The sequence below is a fragment of the Ochotona princeps genome, chromosome 32 (assembly GCF_030435755.1).
Source record: "Ochotona princeps isolate mOchPri1 chromosome 32, mOchPri1.hap1, whole genome shotgun sequence".
Taxonomy (NCBI): Eukaryota; Metazoa; Chordata; class Mammalia; order Lagomorpha; family Ochotonidae; genus Ochotona; species Ochotona princeps.
In genome coordinates this window covers 5,896,878-5,912,058 of record NC_080863.1, presented here as the reverse complement: position 1 = coordinate 5,912,058, position 15,181 = coordinate 5,896,878, and the positions used below count along the sequence as shown (strand labels likewise).

Here is a 15,181-nt window from a genome sequence, read left to right as displayed (position 1 = left end):
GAGCTGGATTGGGAGCGGCACAGCCAGGACTAGAACCCTCGTCCACATGGGATGCCAGCATCTCAGGCAGAGGCTTAACGTGCTCCACCGCAGTGCTGGCCCAACATTTATTTCTTGATGATAGGATTTACAATTTGATGTTATTTACTGTCTGTCAGCTGCATAAAGTTGTGACATCCTCAAACCTGGAGATTTACTCTCTGTTTCTCCCCAGACATGGAACTGGGTAGCCGGGTAGGTATTCAAACACCTGTGAAGGAACACCTGGATAGGGAGGTGAAAGACAGAAGGTATCCAACGGATCTTCAAATGGATTTTGGTGTTTGTTTATTTGTTTGTTTTTGGCAAAACAGCTAACTCAAAGAGTAGTAGTTCAAACCCTTGGATATGTTAGTGACGTCACATGAGTGAAACTGGAGTCTCATGAAAGTCAGAACCAATCTAGAGGGTCCAGATCTGTGTTTATTGTTTTAAATGTGAGTGGACTGGACCCGGCGCAGTAGCCTACTGCCTAAAGTTCTCGCCTTGCACACACTGGGATTCCATATGGGCACTGGTTCATGTCCCTGCAACTTCGCTTCCCTTCCAGCTCCCTGCTTGTGGCCTGGGAAAGCAGCTGAAGACAGCCCAAAGCCTTGGAACCCTGCACCCACATTGGAGACCCAGATGACGCTCCTGGCTTCTGGTTTTGGATCAGCACAGCTCTGGCCGTTGCAGCCACTTGGGGAGTGAATCCTCAGATGGAAGATCTTCCTCTCTGTATATCTGACTTTCCAATAAAAATAAATCTTAAAAAAAAAAGAACTAACACGATAAAAACTATGAGTGGATATCAAATAACATTTTTCACTCATATTATGTGAATTAGATGTGTTACAGTTGTTTGGAGAATTCTACCAGGGGCTTTTTTTCCCCCCCTTGGATGCTTTCCTGGAAACTTGACATTTTCTTAGGAAATGTTTTTGAAATGTTTGTCATCTTAGATATTGTTTTGCCAAAAAATGAGATTTCCGTGTTGTCTAGAACCAATTCCAATATCTTCCACTCAATATGTGTAAGTAATCGAACAGTAATGCAATATGTCACATGAATGAGCTTTACAGGCATCATGACTGCCCTCTTAGGAGAATTAACACGCAAGGAGAGCTTTGGGGCATGTATTAACCATCACATCTCCATCCAGCACGTGGAGTTTGGAGTGACCCCAAAATGTAACCAGAAGGTCACTGGGTTGACTTATTACTTAATAGTAATGTAAGAGGGACAGAAAGCTGCCAGAACTTTGACCACTGGTGGCCTTGAACCTAGTTTTCTTTTTCCTGCTGGACTGGATAAGAGACGATAGCCTGCCATCAGCTCCATCCTGCCCGCACGAACAAATATGTTCCATCTTACCTGGGAGATCTGGTGCGGCTGCAGTAAAGGAAGCTCCAGGAAAAGCAACTTCACTGACATTGGACGGAGGGAATGGATACTAGTGGACAGGTCTGCAGGGAAGGGCAGGAGACCACAGAAGCTGGAGTTCTTGGTGCACTCCTGGTTGCCCAGGCACTGGTGCCACATACTACTGTGATGTCAATAGTCTCAGAAACCCCGAGACGGAATGTTCTGTTCATTCCATCATTGTAAACCCTTACCTGAAAGCTGACTAGCAAATCTTTGGGGATTTTGCAAGCATACCTTTGTAGCTAGAAATAACTCACTGTGAGGGAGGACTTCAGAAAGTCCATGGAAAATGACTATTATGAAACAACCAGTCATGGATTTCAAAAGTTTTCTGCACTGAAATATAACTTCTCGGGCCCGGTGGCATGGCCTAGCGGCTAAAGTCCTCGCCTTGAACGCCCCGGGATCCCATTTGGGCGCCGGTTCTAATCCCGGCAGCTCCACTTCCCATCCAGCTCCCTGCTTGTGGCCTGGGAAAACAGTCGAGGATTTGGGACACTGCACCCGCGTGGGAGACCTGGAAGAGGTTCCCGGTTCCCAGCTTTGGATCAGCACAGAACTGGCTGTTGCGCTCACTTGGGGAATGAATCATCGGATGAAAGATCTTCCTCTCTGTCTCTCCTCCTCTCTGTATATCTGACTTTGTAATAAAAATAAATACATCTTAAAAAAAAAAACTTTTCTTTGTTCCATTGTTGGCTTTGTTTTTTTTGTTTGTTTGTTTTTGTTTTGTTTTGTTTTCCCATGAGCTTTCTGGAGTACCCTTGTTTTTTTGCACCATGGAAAATCAGCAAACAGTACAGACTGCCTCTGACAGCCCTGTTATGATCTGGCAGGCAGAGTGAGCTGGCGCCTCCACGGTGTTCTCTCTGCCTTGCAGGGTCTACAGGAAATTGGTCTTTCGTGGATGCCTAACTGTGGCTACTCCAGACCATGCTAAGGAAAGACCTAGGATTTGCCTGTGACCATGTGCTTCCTGCTGAAGATGTGAAAGTATCTCTGGCTGACTTATAACACTGATTGCAATGCACATGCTCTGTAAGTAGAAGTTGCTCTGTGTTGCTTCAGAGCGACAACAGAAATGATCTGCGCGCGTTCAGTTCCAAAGCAATTAATCTTTTGACATTTTCAATCTGTGGTTTGGCAGAACCCGCAGACACAGAACCCAAGGGATGGATGGGAAGAGCTAACCTCACGCTCCCTATTCCTCTGCAGAGAGCAAGCAGCCGCATGCTACCCCTGAGGGAACCAGAGCTCCCAGAAGCATAGCCACTTGTGCAAACTCACCCACTGAGGGAGTGTTCATGCTGAGCTGGTGAACAGCTGGCTCTGTTTTGGGTTCTAACTGGCCCTGTGCACTCATAACTTGCAAATCCCAGCCCTCCCCACCTCCAGGTGCACTGTCCTCTCCAGGTGCCTTCTTTGCGGGATCTACTGTGTGAGATGCACCTGCCCAAGGTCACAGCTGTGTTCTCCTGACACTCAGGTCTCCTGGTTGTGCTTGCCCTGTTCCGCTAATTATTATACCACAGCAGGTTGCAAAGGGATTGGCCAGGCACTTGGCCTTGAAACCCAGGAAAGCAGGCGCTCTCCTTCAGAGAGCTAGCTTGGAATAACGCGAAGAGAAGGAAGCCAGCAGTCCAGCCCCTGTGTGGGGTTTCGTTCGTTCACCTGCTCCCACTGTATGACCAGCTCCGCATTCCCGTCCTCCTAGCCCTTCTCCTCTACATTTGCACAAGCCGGACTGTGTGTGGAGTGTTAGGAGATTTGGACATGATAGAGTTGCTGCCACGCACACATGCCCCAACACCAGGCAGTGTTTGGATCCCGTTTTTATCTCAGCCAACTCTACCTCACCCCAACCCCCTACCCTGGAGAGCTGAGGGCTGCGTTGTAGATGCAGAATAACTGGGCTGGCTTCGTTCCTTGGGTCACCGAGTGTCCCAGAGGATTCATGTGACCAAGATTAAAAAAAAAAAAAAAAAAAGCTGCGGTTATATAACAATCTCTCTGACACAACTTTATCATCACACATTTAATTCTGCGTCATTCAACACGTCATAGTCCGAGTAGAGACTCCAGGGGCCATTACGACAGGAAGCAAAGCCAGGGACCCACAGCAAACTCACATCCTTGCTGCTTGGTGTTCACATCTCAACTAGACCTGCCCTGTCCGTTAGGTAAAGAGATGAGGCCTTTTGCTCTCTTCCCTTCCAGACTGCTAGGCCTGGGTAAGGAACGAAGCCTTAACCTCTTTACATCCATGCCTCTTGATGTCTGACCTGGTCACACTGAATCCACGGATGCTGTTCTTGAACCTCGGGCGGGGGGCAGCGTTGAAGCCACCAATAAGTTGACCTAAGTGTGAACCAGCTCGGAAAGTTTGGTGCCTGTTCAGGCCTGGCTTAGCGTTGCAGGCCTTGTGACTAGGGACTCAGTCTTTCCATCCACCTCAGTCTGCTTGCAACCAACCACTCTGGACTCATTGATTCTGTACGGCTTCTTTGCAGGGTCAAGTCTGCAGGTGGATGGGGTGGCCGTCAGCAAGTCTCACCATGCACCTGAGGGTCCTAGGAATCTCCAGGGTCATCTCCTTGACCTAAGGGACCATTCCCATTGGTACTTAGGTGAGGAAGTGGGAACAAGTGTCCAAATGAGATAGACTACTCGAGCTCAGAGTTTTGCAAAGTCTCCAGACAGTGTATGTTAATACTCAGGATTGCAGAATACCATGCAGAAAGGTGTATTGTAAGGTTAATTGACCCTCAGCCTCCCGCTGGCATTATACTCACATGCGGTTAAGTGTGTCCTCTCAAGTCTTGCCAGACAAGGCAAATCATGGACAAATCAACTTCCCATGTGGGCATATTTTACAACATCTCATATTCTCTCCTTTTTCACGCAGGGACTTGTTGATGGTCGGAGCCCATCTCGTGTGACTGTCACTCCGGCGTCTTGAAGCAGAGTTGGATGAGGCAATCTGTTCTTTCTGGTTCACCTTTCTGCCACTAATTGAGCAACGGTAAGAAAGTGTTCTCTACTATTTCTCCGGTTTGGCAGTGACATGCGTTCTATGGAGCAACATCTTTCTATTTTAAAATGGGTCTTTCTCTTACTCAACCTGTGTGAACTGCTGTCCGCCTGCCCAGGCTGTCCAGACAGAAGAGGGCTGGAAGGAGGTTTTCACAACAGCCTCAAGTCTTCCAACTCTATGAGGATCTGGAAGGCAGGGACCTTTCCAGGCTCTTGTCAGATAAACATCTCATGTCCAGCATCTGATCATTAACTCTAGGGATGGTGTCAGGTTTGCCCTCAGATCTGGCCCCAGCCATCACGCCTGTCTCAGGCTGCTGATGGAAAACAAAAGCCAAACTATGCAGTGGCTTAAGGTCATGCATCCGGTGGGACAGGGTTACCAAGCCCCTCCCTGGCCATCCCACAGCCACCACTGCCTGCCTTGCTATCCACCGGAAGGGATTTCCACTCCACCTCCAGGCCAGTGGGTCCCTGTTTAAGAATGAGCCCAATCATTCCCTATTCTGGGAGTTTCGGCCCTCTGCAGTACTGATCATGAACAATCTGTTCTCATAGAAACTCCAGAAGCCATCAGAGACCATTGTGGTAGACCAAGGCGTGAGTTGGGCATTTGAAATATATGCAAGAAAATTGGAAATTACGAGGGACATAGCAGGCTGAGCTTCTGCCTGTTCTGCTGGCAGCCCATGTGCATGCTGGCTTGAGTCCCGGCTGCTCCACTTTGACCCAGCTCCCCGCTTATAGCCTGGGAAAGCAGCAGAGGATGGCTCCAGTCTTCGAGCCCCTGCACCCACATGAGAGACCCAGATGAAACTCCTGGCTCCTGGCTTTGGATCAGCCTAGCAATCATTTGGGGAGTGAACCAGCATGGTGAAGATCTTGCTTTCTCTCTCAACATCTCTCTGTGGAACTCTGATTTTCAAGTCAAATAAATGTGTCTTTCCTTTAAAAATGGGAATTGGAGCCAGCATGTCAACTCAACTAGCTAATCTTCTACCATCAAGTGCAGGCTTGGTGGTGGTTCATGTCCCAGCTGCTCCACTTCCCATCCAGCTCTCTGCTTGTGGCCTGGGAAAGCAGCGGAGGACGGCCCAAAGCCTTGGAACCCTGCACCTGCATGGGCGACGCAGAGAAAGCTCCTGGCTCCTGATCTCTGAGGGGCTCAGTTCCAGCCACTGCAGCCATTCGAGGAGTGAACCAGTGGGTAAAACACCTCTCTCTATTGTTCCTTCTCTCTGTAAAATCTGCCTTTCCAATGAAAATAAATGCATTTTAGTACATAAATAAACAAATAGAATTATACTTTTTGCTCTGGACAGTGTCTCACAACAGGTGGATTTCCTTCATGCCAGTTTAGATCCCTTTGACTCACAAGAACTTTCCACGGCGATCAAGCAAAGGAGCTGTAAAGCATCTTGAGCCATGCAGACATGCTAGCTGTCACATCCTCTCTCATTTCTGCACCTGACTGATCACAAGGACTGAATCCACCAACTGCTTTAACACACAGTTACCCCGGCCTTTCCCTTGGTTGCAATGGACATTGAGCTCATACAATAATGTCCTCAGGTTCAGAAGCTAGCAGGGGATGCACCTTGTCCCCTACACAAATAGTCCAATCTGTTGTTGGGGTGTGTGTGTGTGTGTGTGTGTGTGTGAGAGAGAGAGAGAGAGAGAGAGAGAGAGAGAGAGAATTTGTTACGGCCTGGGAGTTGGATAGCAGAGTTTCTTAAAACAAAGTTCTGAGCAACAGTACACGTGCTCAGAGTGAGGGCTAAAGTGCCAAACCCACCAATCCTTGTGCAAGGTACTTAGCTAATATTCAATTTCTTTTTCCAGTTTAAGGTAACTTAAACTTAACTTCCAGGACTTTTTGCTTATATCACAAAGAGCAAGCCAGAGCTGTGAGTTACTCGGGGTCATGTGTCATGTGCAACCCATTTCTCTATTATTAATAAGAGTCCATCTCTGCCCCCCCCCCCCGCAGCACCCTGGGTTGGCGAAGGCAGATGCGTGTTCAGCAGTAGGTCCACGCCTGCAGGGCATGCAGGGAAAAGAGGAGGCCTTCCCTGGCACGGAGTCAGGAGCCGGGGCAGAGCATGACTCTTCTGCCAGCTAGCTGGGCCACGTTGGCGGTTTCTGATAGCCATCTCACTTGGTGGATATTATTTCTGGGAAAACTGGTGAAGAGGTACATTCAAAGAAGTCAGAAAGCAAGGAAGAAGAGAGCATGCCAGCACTGTCCTCATTCCCACAGAATGGCCAGGGGTGCTTACTGGGGAATTTACTCTCCAAGAGGCAGGAAAGAAGCTCCCAGCCCAGGCTGCCTGGGAGCTCGGGTGTTCCTGGTTTCTAGGAGGTCTAACCAGCAGCTGCTTGTTGCTGGTGGAAGGCATGCGCCTGGATTTTGCACGGGGGTTGTATTGCTGGTGTAGCCTCAGAAGGAAGCTCTGAGGTCATGACCACCGACGGGTAAAAAAGATGCAACCTTAAAAGCCATGGGCCCGCTTGGATCTCAGGGGCTCCTGCTGCCCAGTAGGCCTGCAGGATTCATTTCCTTGGATGCCAGGAACTGCTACTTGGCAGCTCTGAGCCCAGGGCCTGAAATTTTTCTCCAGAGGAAGGCTTCTAACATGTCCACACAGATCACAGGGTGGTTTGCAATGCAGAGTGTCACTTGGTCAGATGCACCTGACACTGCTTTCTTTTTTAAGACTTTATTTTTGAGAGGCAGAGAGAGAGAGAGAGAGAGAGAGGGAGAGAGAGGGAGAGAGAGAGAGAGAGAGAGAGAGAGAGAGAGAGAGAGAGATTGCTTATACTCATCAGATGCCCAGCATGACTTGAACTGGGGAGTCGCCAGTTCCCTCCAGAACAGTAAGCTGGGAATTCAATCCTGGTCCACCACAAGGGTGTCAGGAATGTAGTCACTTGAGCCATGACCAGGCCTTCCAAGACCTGAATGATAAAAGGCTGGAGACGGAGGCTGGGGTCTGATACAGAACCCAGGCACTCTGGGGCTGGTGTATCAACTCAGGAGGTTAAGCTGCTGTCTGTGATGTACTGCTCCAACTCCACTTCATCTCCAGATCCCTGCTCATGCACCTGCTGCCCATGTGGGAACCTGGATGAAGTTCCTTGGCTTCTGGCTTTGGCCTGATGCATCCCTGGCTATTGTGGCCATCTAGGGAACGATCCAGAAAAAGGAAGATCTCCACGTATATGTATCTGTCCACTACATAGCTCTACTTTTCAAACAAATAAATATTTTTAAAATATTGTTTATTGGAAATGTGGATTTTACAGAGAGGAGAAACAAAGAGAAAGATCTTCCATCCACAGGTTCATGCCCCAAATAGCCAGAGCTGAGCAAGAACCAGGAACCTCTTCTAGATCTCCCACGCAGTTGCAGGGTCCCAAGGCTTTGGGTCGTCCTAGACTGCTTTCCCAGGCCACAAGCAGGGAGCTGGATGAGAAACAGTGCAGCTGAGACAGGAACTGGCGCCCAGTACTTGGAGGTAGAGGATTAGCCAAAATGAGCCATTGCACTATAGCCCCTCAAATAGTTAAATCTTAAAAGAAAAGGGGGGGAGGACTCTGGCACTCTGTTGCAGAATAGGAACTCCTTAACTGGGGTCTAAACCCCTAGTCCACACAGCTGTCCTTCCTGCCAAGGGTGTCACCGTCATTCAGCCATGCTCACGGACACGTGCCTCCTCCTTGCCCGTCCTGCTCTCTCTCTCCACGCCTCCTTGACTTTCCCTCCCCCCACTGCCGATTCCTTTTTGCTTTTCCTGCTTGTTTTTACTTCTTCTTTTGATCTATTCTGATGGACTTGAGAGTCTTTCTCCTACCCGGAAGGATTCCTATCTTTGATGACATAAAAAGGCTTATCCAGAAAACAGAATTTACTGAGCAGGATTAATCTTCCAAATGGCTTTCAATCTCCAAATTCAATCTTTTGTTCCTTTTTGGAGAAGTTTTTTTGTTTTGTTTTGTTTCCAAAACCAAATGCCCTGCCAGCAAAGGCTTCCCCCACTAGTATTTGAAGTCAATGAAATTCCAAAGATTCTGTTTCAACACTGGTGGTGTTCGTTCTTTCCAGAGACCTTCCAAATAGGGCACGTCGTGTAAACTGACCTCAGGGAAGAGACATCTCAGGGAAGCCTTGGTTTACAAACCCGAGGATGATAAGCTGCTGCTATTCCCAAGACAATCTATCGCTGTTTAAGGAGCAGTTCTGTTGAAAGCTGGCTCAGAGAACTCTGATGAGGCTGTCTGTGTTTGCTGTTGGCTAAATTTCCCAGCAGGAGAAGATGTGCTGGGGACAACCAGGACTGATCTGGGGTCAACAATCAAACCATCAAACCAGTGTGTTTTAAAATGCCCTTCTTTCTTCCAACCAAACTCCCTACCTCTGGCCAGCAGTGGGGAAACTTTGATCTGCTGTGAGCCGTTGGGATATTTATAACGTCATCACAGACCATACACAGTCATCAACCTAAAGATTAGGCTTCTAAAGGGGGCCAGCATTGTGCCATAGCAGGAAAAGCCATTGCAATACCAGCATCCCATGTGGTTGCTGGCTTGTGTCCCAGCTGTCCCACTTCCAATCCAGCTCCCTGCTAATGACCTGGGAAAGCAGCAGAGGATGGACCTAGGCCTTGCAACGCTCCCGTCCACATGCGAGATCCAGCTAAAGCTCCTGGCTGTTGGTGTTTAGCCTGGGCCATGCCTACATTCTGGGGAGTAAAGCAGCAATTCTCTCTCTCTTTCTGACTTTCAAATAAATAAAGCTTTGAAAATGTTTTTAAACGTTAGCCTGTTATATAGTCCAACCTGCAGTTGCCTTGGCAGGCCAGACCAAATCACTTCAAGGGTCTTACTGCTCTTAATCTTGAAGGTTCCCATCCCTGCACCGAAGCCAAACAAAGCTTCCTCCTGTCAGGTACTTGCTGATTGCTCAGCTGCAGAGGCCGGCAGGGTCAAGTGAAGGGAGTTTGTTTCTGGAACCAGACAGGCCTGGATTTCTCACCAACTTCTGCCATGTCTGCATATTCTTGAGTTTTTTTCTGAAACTGTGTGAGCCCCAGTTTCTGTCTATAAAATGGGGGCAATGAATCTCTCAGGTTCGTGAAGTGAGATAACAACAGATCCTGTAGACTAGAGGAGAGCGTAAAATACCAAGTTGCCTCGTAAAATTAGATCAAAAGGCAAGGAATTGTGAGGTTGTTTTAGGTTCCAGATGGCTTTACTATTCTTAAAGAAGCTTGAACAATTGTTTGATTTAGGAAATGCTACACGAATCACTGTAATCAAGAATTTGCAAAAAGCAAGCAGGTGGCAGGATTGGGGCTACTCTGTCTGAGAAGACAGTGCCACCTGCTGGTAAGCAGGAGATACTATTCTTCGTTTTCTTTCAAAGGAGTGTTTTGGTTAAACACGTTTTTTATCCCACTCTTCTAAACCTTTTTAAAATTTTTTAATTTATTTTTATTGGAAAGTCAGATATACAGAGAGGAGAAGAGACAGAGAAGAAAATCTTCCACCCATTGATTAACTCCCCAAGCGGCCTCATCAGCTGCTGCTGAGCCAATCCGAAGCTGGGAGCCAGGAACCTCTTTCAGATTTCCCACACGAGTGCAGGGTCCCAAGTATGGAGCTGGATGGGAAGCAGGGCTTCCATCCCATACATTGCGCCCACATGGGATCCTAGCATATGCAAAGCAAGGACTTTTAGCTGCTAGGCTACCACACCAGGCCCTCTTTTAAACATTTTAATTAATGCAATTGAAATACAGATGTGGAGAGACTGACATCTTGCAGCCACTGCTTCACTCCTCAGCTGCCCACCGCACAGAGCTGCTGAGCCAAAGACCCTCAAACCAGATCAGCCACGTGGGTGGCAGAAACCTCTCCACTGTCACACAATCATGTCTGTTTCCTGTGGTTTGCATTAGCAGGGAGCTGGAACTGGAAGAGGAGCTGGGTCTCGAACCCAGGAATGCCAAATGTGGTGCTGGCATCTACTTCTCACGGTGCCAAACACCTACCCATAACTGGAAGTTTTCAACACACACAGAGCGACGTGCTTTTAGAATCAAGATCAATTAAGCGGCACGTAGCTCTGCAGCGCTGTCTGCTCCTCCCACCCTTCCGTTCCTGGTTGCCAGGGTTTGCTCTTCTACCTGATTCTCCTTGTAATTACACTGGTCATGGGGTTAGGCTGCTGTTTTCCAGCTGTCGCTGTGCAGCACAGCTGTGGGTTTCATGGGACTGTTTAGTGTCCCTTCTCCCCTGCGCCGCCTACAGCACAACAGAGGCATCTCACTTCTTCATGTCGGCTCCCATCACGTTGGGATTCATCTTATGATTTCTGACATGGCCGGGATTGCTGCTACTCCCTCCCATAGAATTTCTTACTGTCACGATCTTTTTCTCGGCTCTTTTCTCCCTGGGTGGTCCTTCTGCTTTTATTTCCAGAATTTTCTTTTTGAAAAAAAAAAAGATTTATTTATGTTTACTGGAAAGGTAATTTCAAGAGAAGGAGAGACAGAGAGATCTTCCATTCACTGGTTCACTCCCCAAGTGGCTGCAACAGCAGGAGCTGAGCCTAACCAAAGCCAGGAGCCAGGAGCTTTTTCTGGGTCTCCCATGCGGGTGCAAGGTCCCAAGGTTTTAAGACATCCTTCACTGCTTTCTTAGGCTACCAGCAGGGAGCCGGATGGGAAGTGGAGCAGGTAGGACATGAACCGCTGCCCACGTGGGATCCCAGTGCATGCAAAGTGAGAAAGTCTTGGTCTGTGCATTCCTGTTGACAGAATCTGCAACTGTATCCCTTTCTCAGCTCAGCCAGTTCCTCCCAGCTCCTGCGTGCATCAGAGCTAAGGTGTCCAGGAAAACTGTCCCCTGCTCTGCCTTCACCTATGTTCTGGAATTCTCTCTCCCAGTTCTATTTCCATGTGCCTCTATTTTTAGATCTACCCTTTAGAAAAAGGAGAGAGATTCATTTGTGTGAAGGACACAATCAAAGAGAGAGAGAGAGAGTGAATCTTACACCTACTGGTTCACTTCCCAAATGCCAACAGTCAGGCTGAAGCCAGGAGCCAAGAACTCTAACCAGGCCTGCCACAGGGTGCACCCACGTGGGAGACCCAGAAGACACTCTGGGTTCCTGGCTTCGGTTTGGCTCAGCTCTAGCTGTTGTGGCTACTTGGGGAGTTAATCAATGGACGAAAGATCTTCCTCTCTGTATATCTGAGTTTCCAATAAAAATAAAATCTTTAACAAAAAGGAGAGAGAGAGTGGGCTAGTGGAAAGGTCTCTGGGATCACAGGCCTGTGACTTACACCAGTAAATTGGTTTTAAGATACTCATGCAGGGAGCTGATTTAGAAACGGTTTCTCTGACTATAATGCAGAATATCTGAACCCTTCGGTGCCTTCAGCCTGGAATGATACCTAGAGACCATCGTGGCTTGATACCCGCTTGACATCACGAACAGCAAACTTGGCAGTAGATGGACCTGAGTCAGGTGTTCTGGTGTTCAGACTTCCCGAACGTAAACACTCACCCTGTGTCAGACAGGTGACACTTGCCACGGCCTGGCTGATGGGAAACTCAAGCCGGGGATCCTGGGAGGCGCACGGCAAGGTAGGGACTGCTCTCAGGAAAATCCCTCACTCGTTTCAATGGAGTTGGAATTTTTCCTTTGCTGTGTGCTTGGAAAAAGAAAAAAAGAAGCTAAAGAGAGAGAGTGAAGGGAAGGAGGAAGCGAGGAGAGAAAGAAGGAAGGAGAGAAAGCAAGAAACACCCAAGAATCACACATTTGAAAACTTCAAATGTTAATGATGGCAGCTTTATTTACAAAACAGATTCTTTTCACTTTACAAAAAATTACAAGGAAAGAAAAAAAATAATAATAACTCTTAAAAATAGAGAGAGCTTCTCAGACTCCTGGGATCTCCTAGGAAGGCGGCGGGGAGTTGGAACCTGGAGGCCTTGCATTTGTTGGGAGTGGTTTAACTGCTGGTCCCTGGCCGCCCAGCGTCTCTGTCGCTCACTGCCCTGCCCGGCGCGCTGAGCTCGGTGCTGGGCGGCCTGAGCTCGGTGCTGGGTGGCCTGAGCCCGGTGCTGGGCGGCCAGGAGGCCCCTCTCTGGCTCAGGACAGGCTCTGCAGCAGCAAGATCTTCTCGTTGACACAGAACCTGTGCAGCACCACCATGAGGTTCTCCCCACAGCGCGACACCTGGCGCTCCATGGCCAGCCGGAAGTCCTCCTTGACGCCCTTGGTGATGCCGCGGGTGACCGTGTGGTGCCTGTGGTCGGTGACAGGGAAGAGAGATGGAGAGTTGGGGATGCGGACAGTGACTTAGCACGGGCACCCCTGGGCGGCGAAACTGTATACCAGTCATGCCTGTCTCCATCTAAGTAGCGACGAGCAAAACATTGAAAAATATATATATATATATGCACGAAGGAAACGCTTTCCCCTCTTGACCGAGACTTGACTCGCGGCCATCTCCCCGCTTCCCACTCAGGAGGACCTCACGCAAGAGTCATCACTGCCCCACTCCGGGCAAGGGCTCGGCCAACCACCACCTGCTCTGCTTCTGAACTCCCGAGGCTCTGGGGCTGGGTTGGCCTCCTGCTGACCAGTCACTGGGAGGGCAGGGAGTGTCCAGCAGTCCACGCTGCTCCCCACCCGCTCCCCGACACGCTCAGGCCCAGCCTGACCAGCAGGGGGCAGCAGCAAGGTGGACAGAGGGAGCCCGCCTGACCCCGCCTTGCTGCTGTCACCCTACACACTCAGAAGGGCTTGGGTCTCCAGGCTAGGGCCCCTCCCGGGGACTCTGCACCAAAGCACCTTGTGGTGCCCTGCAGGATTCTCACCTTGACTCCCATGAGCAGGTACAGCTGCGGTCCTAACCTGCGTCCTGGCAGGGGGCATGGGACAGGCTCAGTGAGCAGGCGGGATGAGTGAAGGGTTGGGGGGAAAGGGGACTCTGTGCCTTGAGGACCACAAAACCAAGACAAGGAGAGGGCTGGCCTGGCAGAAACCCAGTGGGCTCAGGGAAAAGGCTGGTAGGACGTGGATTTCTGCCATTGACACCCACCTGCCTGTCTTTCGACAAGCTAGCCAGGATTCAGTTGCATTCAACTGCTGAGGAATGGCCACAGAATGCTCTGTAAAGCCCGTGTGGGTGGGCATCTAAGACCCAGCCCGAGGGGAGGACCCCGGAATAGCCAGGCCAGGCCGGCGCAGGGCCCTCCGCCATGCCCATGCGGGCTGCCTGAGGACCCAAGGAACCCTCCGCACAGCTCTCACGATGTCGCTGTCTGGGCAGTGAGGGCAGTGTTGAGCGAGGGGCGAACACTGTGGCGTGGGTCAGGGGTCATCTACGCTCCTGCCTGCAGCCCACCCTCTGACCACCAGGTGAGAAACCTCGCCCCTTTGCACCTACTAACCACTCCCTCAGGTGCATGGAGTCCGGCTGCCCATGCCTGTCCTGCGCAGGTGCAGGCAGACAGTAGCACAGCCCAACTCCATTTCTGCTAGAGGCCCCATCTTCCAAGAAGTGTGGATGGAGGCGACACTGACGGCCCGAGACCACGGTCCCCACAAGACCCAAGCGTGTGGAGGGCGTGCCGCGAGGGTCACTTAGCAGGGCCTTTCTTGGAACCATGTTCTGTCGTTTGGCTGCAGTCAGCTTACAGCTTCCGGACAAGGCAGATGACCAGGTAAAGAACACGCTGGCATCCGAACCCGCCTTGTCCGCTGTGGTCAGTGCACAGAGGTTAGGGCTGAATAATAATAATAATAATGATAATACCAGCACCGCTGGCAGGCAAAAAGTCTGTCCCTGTCTAGGGAAATCCACAAAACAGAAATTGTTTTCTAGAAACGTCACTTAGGATAAATGTAAGCATTCCACAACGTTTGTGACCAAAGGCCTGGTAAATTACAAAACCAGGAGTCATGGCCTTGCCCCAGTCTACCCTGCACTGGCTCTGGGACCAGTCAAGAGCGTTCTCATCTTTTTTTTTTTTTCCTTCTCCTAGATCCATAATGATTTTTAAATTCGACATGAACACACTGGCAACTTATGGAGAAACAATAAAAAATGTTAACGATATTACAACCAGATGGCTTGCCAAGGAATGCAGAACTAAATCAATACATAAAAAAGAAGGAAAGCATGAAAAAGAAAAAAAAAAGAAAAAGGAAAAACGGCACTGAGGAACGGAGCGGAGAGCCATGGGCGGTCACACGGTGGACAGGAGAGCACAGTATGGGCCGGTGTTCCCACGTGGTACCTGTCAGCAGTCTGTATGCTGGGCAGCAGCACAGGGAAGGAGTCCTGCTGCAGTAACCCCACGGGAGGGCTCGCAGGCCTTTAAGAAACAGCAGACAGCAGCATTCAAACATCCGCACCGATGCCCCCGGCACTGCCTCGCGACCCTCAGAGCCAACTCAGCCCCCCAGGCCTCCCGGGGCCAGGCTGGCCGCCAGCGCCACCACACCCCGTGTGGGGCTGCTGGCTCCTGCACTCGGGGCTCAGCCCACCTGCTTCTCGGTCCAAGAATAGAAAGAGCAGCCAGGGGAGGAAGAGGAGGATGAAACGCAGTCGGATGGCAGTGGGGGGGGGGGGGGGGAGAGGAATCAAGGCTCTCAGGCAGGGGGCCGAGTTCAAATCCAGCC

The 15,181-nt window shown here is 49.9% G+C and overlaps 1 protein-coding gene and 1 long non-coding RNA gene across 3 annotated transcripts in view; one reads left to right on the top strand and one right to left on the bottom strand.

Annotated features, from left to right (window-relative positions):
* Window positions 1–2,396: 2,396 nt before the first annotated feature.
* Window positions 2,397–14,671, top strand: LOC131478394 (uncharacterized). The gene is made up of 2 exons (XR_009244453.1): window positions 2,397–2,484; window positions 14,542–14,671. It is a non-coding gene; the product is annotated as an uncharacterized LOC131478394 (long non-coding RNA).
* Window positions 12,633–15,181, bottom strand: part of INTS10 (integrator complex subunit 10) — a 23,431-nt gene continuing 20,882 nt past the window's right edge. The window contains exons 17-18 of one of the 2 annotated variants that reach the window (XM_012928768.2): window positions 14,797–14,874; window positions 12,633–12,797 (exon numbers count right to left, since the gene is read on the bottom strand). In XM_012928768.2, the coding sequence (XP_012784222.2) occupies window positions 12,641–12,797; window positions 14,797–14,874 (235 nt within the window). In that variant the 3' untranslated portion in view covers window positions 12,633–12,640. The remainder of the gene's footprint in view (window positions 12,798–14,796; window positions 14,875–15,181) is intronic. The other variant, XM_004591390.2, reaches the window with a different exon arrangement.